Source organism: Hipposideros armiger, unplaced genomic scaffold, assembly GCF_001890085.2.
Source record: "Hipposideros armiger isolate ML-2016 unplaced genomic scaffold, ASM189008v1 scaffold_1867, whole genome shotgun sequence".
Lineage (NCBI taxonomy): Eukaryota > Metazoa > Chordata > Mammalia > Chiroptera > Hipposideridae > Hipposideros > Hipposideros armiger.
The window spans coordinates 27,435-37,205 of NW_017733217.1; the positions used below are offsets into that span (position 1 = coordinate 27,435).

At 47.2% G+C, this 9,771-nt stretch overlaps 1 protein-coding gene across 1 annotated transcript in view; it reads right to left on the bottom strand.

Moving 5' to 3' along the window:
- Positions 1 to 8,886: 8,886 nt before the first annotated feature.
- Positions 8,887 to 9,771, bottom strand: part of LOC109378318 (olfactory receptor 8K3-like) — a 3,971-nt gene continuing 3,086 nt past the window's right edge. The window contains 2 exon segments of the mRNA XM_019634746.1: positions 8,887 to 9,202; positions 9,537 to 9,760. Coding sequence (XP_019490291.1) covers positions 8,887 to 9,202; positions 9,537 to 9,760 — 540 coding nt within the window.

Genomic DNA, 9,771 nt, shown 5'->3' on the forward strand with positions numbered 1-9,771 from the left:
GCAGGTTTATCAGGAAACCTATTGTGGAAAGAGACATCAGCATAGTCAATAGATTTGGTGTATTATTATCTGGGAGATTTTTAGTATGGAAAATTAGTATAAACAAGATACATCCAAGCTTTTCTATTTCAGATATATGAAAATTAACCCACCTCCCACAAATAATTGTCTACCTAAATAAAGATAGAGCCAGAGATAGTCAGTGGTTCATGTCTGGAGCTATTTTACCAACCAAGGAGATTGCTCAGTGTCTAGAAGACATTTGGGTTGTAACAACTGGGAGGTAGGGTGCAACTGGCATGTAGGTTAGAGGTCAGTTATGCTTCTAAACATTCTACAATACCTAGTTCCAATCCAAAATAGCAATGGTGCCAAGGATGGTATATATAGATAGATTAGATAGATGATGATAGCTGATAGATAGATGGATAGATAGGCAGCTATAGATAGGAAGATAGATAATTGGTAGATGATAAATAGGTGATGATGAATAGATAGATATAGATAGAAAGATGATTGGTAGGTGAATAAATAGATACACAGATAGACAGATAGATACATGAATATATCAGGTAGGTATAGAGTATATAGATATATGTAGATACATATAAATGTATAGAACTAGATACAGATATATACACACAGATATATAAAGGAAATATGAAAAAAGTTAAAACTATGTTAAACATTTGGGTGTTATAAATATAAATTATTATTACGCTATTCTTTAAAGTTTTCTTTAGTTATTTATATAATGCAATCACATAGCGACACTTATAAATTAAATTTAATAATATGACAATGCATATGCCAGTTATATAATAAATTGTATGTACAATTATGTAACATTTGTAATAAAAATTTAAAACCACAAATTCCAAAAATGTATAGAACCCTCTACTTCAACACATAGTCCTGCAAAATCTTTTATGCCTACGGGTGATACAGGCTGAAACAGTTAATACACTTGACAGAAATTGGACATGTGTAAAAATAAGAAAACTGTAACAGATTGCAGTGAGAATTACTTGTCTTTATATGCAGAAACATATGAAACACATACATGTACAGATATATATGTAGATATAATCTCAGTTGTATCTCCATTTATGGCATATACGAACCGTTACTATAGGCAAAAATTTAACTTATCCAAAACTCTTTATTCTTGTACACAAAACCAATACTTTGGATTTTTTATCTTCATTTATCCCTCCTGTCAGTCCCATGAGGAAGTAGTAGCATTGTTTTCATATAACGAAGAGTCATAAAAACTATCTTTCGATAAAGAGATGCTGCACCTTTAAGATAACTTTGAACATGAGTGAACTGGACATAATAATTTAAAGTTACTATATTACACGATGCTGTAGAGGTGAAATCAAATACACTAAGATGGGATATACATGGATTCTTGCATGTTACTTTAAATTCACTTTAAGGCCACAGGAATGGCCCTCAAACTATGATATAATACAAAACACAGAGAAACATTTTATATAATCAAAAAATGTATCTGCGTATCCCTAACAATATATGGATTAAAAATATACCAGAGTAAGTGGTGGATGACAGACTAAGGTAAGAAAATCATTAGGTTCAAAACTTGGGGCGGCAGGTTAGCTCAGGTGGTTAGAGTGCAGGCTCATAACTCCAAGGTTGCCAGTTCAATTCCCACATTGGCCAAGGAGCTGTGCCCTCCAGAACTAGATTGAAACAACTACTTGACTTGCAGCTGATGAGTCCTGGAAAAACATACTGTTCCCCTATAAAATTTCGTTTAAAAAACCAAAAAAAACCCCAAAACAACAAAGCCCCAAATATGGTGAGCATGAATGCTTTCTTTAAAAAAATAGAAATAATACCAGTAACAAGGGAGATGACAGTGACAGAAGTCTCTGAGTGATCTTAAAGAAAAATAAATAAAAACATAGAATTTTATAGCATTAAATATAACAGTGATTCCATGAAGTTGGCATCTAAATCACTTAAAATATTGTTTATAATTTTGTGTCCTCCTGATAGCCTATCCTGCCTTAACGCACATGCCTTTCTTATATTAGAAGTGTGAAAATTGCATCAGTAGTAGTAATTTTAGAGAAATATCCTCAGTAAATGTAACAAGAAACAGTATACATTTTGTTTCTTTTGTTTCATTTTGCAAATATGAAAGATTGAGAAAAATCCCACTTGATAAGTTCAAATTGTCCTGTAAGGTGAGGAAAGGTAAAACTTTTTTTCTCACAAGCCTTAGTGTCCTATGGAAAGAACCAGATTGCTTTTTCATCTTTGCTGAATACCAACTGTTGTTCTTTGAATAAGCTATCCTCTTAGATCACTATATCTGCTTCTGTCAGGTTCCAGTTGAAACTGAAAAGCACGCTGAACATTGTACCATTACTATGAAACAAGCTACGTAAAAATCTTCTGCTCTTCAAATGCCTTTCACAGCTCAGTGTGAGGTGGAAATCCAGTTTTGCTTCATCAAGAGATCGGGAAAGAATCCTATTTGTACATTCATTTAAATGATCATGAAACATTAAATTATATTGAGACGGTCACAGAAACAGCCTGGAGGACTAGATAACTAAGAATTCGGAAGGACATCAAAACAATGGATTGAATCCCTGCAGCTTCTTAATTTTGCCAATTTTTAAAAATTCATGTCTCTTTAGTGGTGCTTTCGGTTTTGGCCGGCACTACAGATACAGTTATTTATATGAAACAAATATGATGAAAAAGGAGAGGAGTCCTATTCCTTCCCAGGCATTACGGATTAGCAGAAAGCAAGAGAACTGAACTGGAAATGCCACCATTTTGTTAGGGCTTTGTCACTGAATTCAAGTTGAGCTTTGTGTATGTCACTGAAACATTGTCACTGTTAGCGACCTAAGACACCACAGCAAATAGTCTACCTTTTTACCTGTAACGAAGCCTCTCTCTTGACTCCCTCCTGTGTTTCTTACATGGCTTAGTGAGAACAATTTATGGAATTTTTTTTTAGCATTTTGAGACTCTCCCTGAGGAGATGCCAAGCAATTTGGTGTTTTCCCTAAAGTATTCGAGAGCACTACTAAATGTCTGGAGGTTGTCCTTTAATTGTCAGGGACAATTTGTATTCACTATGTTTTGTTTCTCAATTCAGCCAAATTTCCCTTCTTCCCTCCTTCCCTCCCTAACTTCTTCATTTCTTTCTTCCTTCCTTCTTTCCATTTTTGACTCTTGGATAACTTTTCTTTTTTGCACCACACAGACTCTAGACTACAATATTGTAGCTTAGATAGGCATTCCCATCAAGAGTCTACTTTATACCATGGTGTCCTCACATGAGTGACACAGTGTAGAAATGTCTACATGCTGTCCTATTATTTTAAAACTCTTAGGGAATTAAAATAACACATTATGCAAATAGGTGTTGCTTGCTGATTTGTTGCTTATGTTGTTTTTACTTTGCCCTCAGGGACAGAAATTCGTTACTTTACTGCTCATGTCACTGAGTTACCATCACCTGTCTGGTTCCACTTCTCTTTTGCTTTTGTTTTTTGTTTTTCCTTTACTGCGTATTACACCATTTCAGTGATTAGTCCTGTGCAAACACACTCCAGTACAGATCTAACCCATCACCACAAAGTTCCCTTTATAGCCCATTAATAATGAATGTTGTGGCTGGGCCAGCTCTAGTGGTTTTTATGATTGCAAGACACCCTTCAGCAATAACTTAAGGAAACTTTTAAAAGATACAGGTTTCTTATTTATGAGACCTTGAAATTACACAGCACACTTGCGCCACACAGAGGTCCTGGGGAAAGAAAGAGAGAGTGGAAGTTAGGGACCTAGGGTTCAGCTTTTACTGGGGTCCAGGTTGGGGGCCTGGGTTATTGGGCTCACTCTTTATTGGTGAATTTAAAACATAAGAAGTAGAATTTAAAGCCAAAGGAGAGAAAACCAACATTAGCCCAAATGGTCTCTAAAACAAAAGAGCCTGATTGGGGAAAGGAGCCTGGCTCTTTAACCAGTGGTGTGGCTGGTGACGTGTTCATTGGAGACAGCCATATTTTGAAGTGGATGCTTCTTTAAAATGTTGCCTGGGCAACTAGAGGTTAAATCAGGCACTTGCATTACTAAAAAGAAAATAAAATGTCAGAGTTTCCACTACACCACACCCACTTCTTCCTCTGCCAGTGTTTCTAATCCCTGGTAATCACTAACCTGTACTCCATCACCATGTTTTTGCCATTTGAAGAATGTTTTATACATAATATCATACCACGCGCAATCTTTTGGGATTGGCTTTTTTCACTCAACATAGTTCTCTCTTGAGATTCATTTGTGCCTTTGTGTATATAATTTATTTGTTCCTTTATTTGTGCTGTGTAGTAGTCCAAGGTAGTGATGATACAATTTGCTTAACCACTTGTCAGGTCCGAAGATGTCAATCAGGGACCATCTTGGTGGTGAGATGCCCAGCTGAAGGAAGGCATGAGGCTGACTGTGTGCCGTAGACGCAGCAGCAGCTCTTGATTGATCTGAGGCCGGGGCCAGAGAGAGAGAGAGAGAGAGAGAGAGAGAGAGCTCCAAAATGGAGCAGGGTTTGTTACCCTCATACGAACACCAGGTGCACGGTGCCATCACGCATGAGCAGGAAGGAAACTTACAAGCAATTAACAGAACAGGATAACAGGAAATGTATATGAGCAAGTAGTTGCCTTTGCTCTGCCCTACCCAAGAGGGAAGCGCAGGCCAGTCTCCAAAGTGTGTAACCATTTCCTAACTGACAGGCCTTCACACCTGGGCCCCACCCTCTACGCATACAGGGTTTGGGACCGTGCCTTTCTTTGGGACCGAACTCTGGATCCAAAGACCACAGCAACAGTACAAAGCACAGAATGTAAGTCCTTTGGGGTCCACCCCATAGTACCCTTTGGGACAGCTGGCACCTGCTCTATACCGTGAGGGGAGTGCTCAAACATTTCCACTCAGACATAGCCCAACGAGGGCAGGGCATTGTGGTATCCTCATCATATAAGAGTGTCCACTGCTGCCTGACATGAGGTCCAGTCTCTTTTCATCCGCCAGGAGCACAGTCCAAACCAATCTGAGGCTCTAGCTGGTGTTATTCGCCATGGGAGTCCTTCAGCCGCCGATGTGGGGAGCTCAGTGCACACCCAGGACTGGAGGCGTTGTGCACCTGGGCAAAGACATGGGCCCAGGCCAGGATGCTGTTGCCTGTGCCTAGGCTGGACGGTAAGACAGTCAGGAGACAGAGACCATTAGCGGCAAATCTCTGCCTTCTGGCAGCACACAAGCCACTCTCCCATCCTGGGAAAGGAGGTAGCTGCCAGTGGCGGGACTCCTGAACGGTTATGCCACACCTTTCCCCCAAAAACCATAGGGGAAGACAAGTCCACTTCCTGGACCTGCAGCAAAGGCAAAGGCCACAGGGCCAATACAAAGGTACTTCGTAGCAAGGTCCCTTGTCTGTCTTGTGGCAAGGTGACCTGCAAGGGGGATGGCCAGGAGCAGAGCTGGAATTGCAGTCCACGACCAGCGCTGGGCCCCATGGTTCCACCAAGGCAACCCAGGGATCCAGGTGACAAAAGTCTTCCATGGCCACGTCCATGTTCGTGTCTGGCCTTCAGCCAGAGCTTCCCAGGTTGGCAGGAACAAAGCTCCCTGCTGTACCCGGGACAAGTCTTGGGGTTGGCTCAACCTTGGCAGTACCACGAGGGCACGTGGCAGTCCCTCTACCCCTCTATCTAGTGGTGACTGGCCTGTCTTTCTCAGCTACTCATTTAACAGTCGCAACGCTAGCGGCACTCGGGATGCCCTTTGCCTCCACGGACTTGTCCCTCCTAGGGCCTGGAGTTTTTCCTTCAGCAGCCTGTTGAAACGTTCTATCATACCTGCAGCCTGCGGGCGATAGGGACGTGCAGCTGCCACTCTATGTCCTGCTCCTTCGCCCACTGCTGAGCTCGCTGTCCCATGAAGTGGGTCCCTCAGTCACTCAAAATGGCGAGCGGCTGCCCATACACGGCGCTCAGCTGCTCCAGGGCACATGTGGTGTCCTGTTGCGAGGCGGTGGGAGTAGGCCACACAAATCCCAAGCCAGTGGTGGTGTCAACTGCCGTAAACAGGTAATGCTAACCCACAGCTTGGAGAATTGGCCCACATAATCCACCTGCCACACCTGTACTGGGCATAGCCCCTGTTCAACCTTTCCAGGCTGAGTAGGTAATCGCTGCCTGTGTGTGTGTGTGTGTGGGGGGGGTGGCTGGTGCACTGGGGACATGATCGAACAGCCTCTGTGGCGTCTGCCACTGTCAGAAGCATGCCAGGCCACTTGGCACATGGTCGCAGGCCTACATGCCCTAGCTTCTGGTGTAGCCAAGGGCCCCTAGGTGCATCCTTCATCGCCAAAGGAGAGAACGGATGAGCAGGGTGAACTTGTGCCAGTGAGTCTGCTGCATCATTTCCAGAAAAGAGGGACGGCTTATGTCCCTGGACATGGTAAATCGTAGCCACCTGTCTTTTACCCCGTGTCCAAAGGTTGTCCCAAGGGCACGTCCCCACAGGAGGCACCGTCTTATCATCTACCCCTGGGTGTCCCCATGAGGCAGCCATAGGGTGAGACCCTGGAACACTGCCCCGCTGTCAGTGCAGACATGCAGTCGACTGACTCGTGCATGAGCACCAGCCAGACAGCCCTGAATTCGGCCCATTGGCTGCTTCACCTGGGTCGGTGTCATGCCAGAATTCCTCTGACTCTGGCTGTAACCCCACTGCAGTCCATGTGGGAGGCTGGCCCCAACAGGAGCCATCTGTGTATACCATGCCCCTCCAAGGAAAGGTGGTTTTCCTTTCCTGTATGGGCTGGCCACTTCTACAGTGTGTTCTGGAAGTGCCCCTTCCTTGTCCGCTGAGAAGGTCATCGGGCCCAGCAGCTCATGGAGCTGTTGGGACAGTGGACTGGAGCTAAATGTGGCCCGTTGCTCCAAATACACTCCTCACTTGGTCAATTTGGGTGTTTGGGCAACCCCTGTCCTGGGGGCCCTAAGCCATGACCATGGCCACCACTCAACTGGGTATGTAGACTACACCGTCACAGGTGCAGGACCTGTGATGGCCTTACAGGCCACTAGGGCTGCATAGATGGCCGCTAACTGCTTCTCGATTAACGAGTACCTCTGCTCAGCTCCCTTCCAGAGCCAAGACCAGAATCCCAAGGGCATCTTCCTGGTCCCATGGGTCTGCCACAGGCCCCAACCAAAGCCCTCCTCCTGCACCTGCACAGTCAGCAGGTATAGGAAGGCGAGGTCAGCGACCTGCAAGGTCTGGGCTTGAGCCAAAGCCTGTTTGGCAGCCATAAAGGCTTTCTCCATCCCAGAGGTATGGTCCCACACTGCTCCCCGCTTTCTTAGACCATGAAGGGGGTGGGTTATGGTCACCAAGTGGGGTGTGAACACCAGCCAGTACCCCAAGTGGCCCGAAAAGGTCTGAAGCTCTTTCATGGTTACTAGGCTCAGATAAGCCTGGATCTTGTCAATGACAGCCTTCAGAATAACCTTGGTCTTACCCAGTCAGATAACTCCCAAGAATTTGACGGACAATCCAGTCCCTTGGACGCTGGCCTTGTTGACAGCCCATCCCCAGCCGTTAAGTGCCACTCTGCGGGCCCTTGCCTTGTTCTCTAGATTTGTAAGAGAATCAGAGGTTAGCATTATGTCGTCAAAATAATGAAACAACGGCTCTGCTGGGGCATGTTTCCAGGTGGCCAAGTCCTGGGCCCCCAGTCCATGGCGGATTGTCGGGCTGTGCAGGCACCCCTGCGGCAGGACCACAAATGTCCATTATCATCTTTCCCAAGTGAAGGCAAACTGCTCCTGAATCTGGTACAATGTCGATGGAGAAAAAGGCGTTTGCCAAGTCTGTGACGTAATGGTACCTCCCCAGCGTCAAGGACAGGAGGTCCATGAGGTCCATTACGGAGAGGATGGCAGTATGCAGGGGCGGCGTCACCCTGTTCACTTCCCGGTACTCCACAGCCATGTGCCAAGTGCCAACGGCTTGCGGACCGGCCACACAGGGGAATTGAATGAGCTGTGAATGGGGTGTATAATGCCCGCCTCCTCCAGCTTCAGGATCGTCAGGCTGATCTCCTCATGTCCTCCTGGGAGGCGGTACTGGGCGTACACGAACTGTCCTGGCAGGACTTGGCAGGACGACGGGCTTGTGGTGCGGGTGCCCTCGCTTCACTGTTCACACAACTCGCATTCGTAAGCGGAATTCGCCCGGTGTGGTCTGCACTGCAAGGCCCTGCAACACATCCACCCCTAGCATGTACTCCGCTACCGGGGAGAAGTCACCACGTAGGCCCATAGGCCAAGGCGTCTAATGCCCAGAACCACAGCTGCCTGCTGCACCCGTATATGACGGCCTCCATAGCCCTCTATGTATGCTAGGGGGCCTCCAAACCAGTTGGGATTGCCGTCCAGAACGGTGCTGTTGGCACGCGTGTCCACCAGGGCCAACACACGCTGCCCACTGCCAGGGACCAATGAATGGTCAGTTCCACATGAGGCCTCCCGTCTCCTGGTTCCTCCGCCAACCGGGTCCCTCTGCCCCGATCCCTAGTCATAGATATCCTGCAGCCTCACTTCACGAGCAGCGACCTTTGACAGCTTGGTGAACTTCTGTTCTGGGCTCAACTGGGTCCAGAGGGCCAGCAGCACGTCACTGGGCTGCTGTTCGATCTTTGTCTGTGACACGCCTGCCAACAGACCAGCCACATTTGCATCCAGGTTACTTTGACAGAACCTGCTGCCACTGGGCGGGGGCTCCGCCTTTGGCCCCATGGGCAAGCCCTGGGAGTGGTTTTGACAGGACTAACTACTCTCTCACTTTGTCCTTCCGCCGGATCTCCACGTCACCCAGCCCAGCCATAGCCGTTGTGACCTCATGAATGCAGCGTTCCACAAAGGGGGTCAGAATGGCAGCCAATGGGCCAAAGGAGCCTGCCGGGCTGGATGTAAGGATCAGGTCCTTCATCCGTGTGGTGAGCACTGCCTCATCAGGGCTATTATAGCGCTCCCGAAAGATCATCTGGCGCATGCCCATCTCCCTGACGATTTGCCCAGCTCCGTGTACGTGGACCATTTGCTGACCACCTCCGGCAGCTCCCCTGGGTCTGTCCAGACCACACGGGCTGCCGACATTAGCCAGTTGATCAGGGAGTGATTACCCTGGTCATTTCCCACCAAGCGTTGGACATTCTGCAGGCTCTGGCAGAGGGAGGGAATCACTGTGATGGAGGCGAGTTGGGCCATCTCATCGGGGGCAGCTCTGTGCTCTCCACTCCATCATCCCACAGTTGCAGCAGCCAAATTGGTATGGTCTCTCCGACTTGTTGTTGAACCTGCTTAGCTAACTCCTTGAGCTCAGCGGACGTATATGCCATATACGTGGTGTCCTGCTTGACCTCTGGCACCCTGGCAGGGCCTCCTCCTGGGGCAGTGGGCTGGTCGTGTTCTATCCGTCACCTGATTACCGGGCGGGCCTGGAGCACGACTTGCATTGGGCTCTGGGGTCCTGAAGCAGGGCGGGAGGAAAACGGAGAGCCTACCTGGACTTCCAATGCGTTTTCCATGGCATGGACCAGTTGTTCCAACGACTCCTGAGCCCGCTTCAGCTGCTGCATCTGCTGCCTCTGGTCGCGTCCAGTGACCACTTGCTTCCGCAAGACAGAGAGGAGCAGCCGTGCAACCTGCCCCGCCA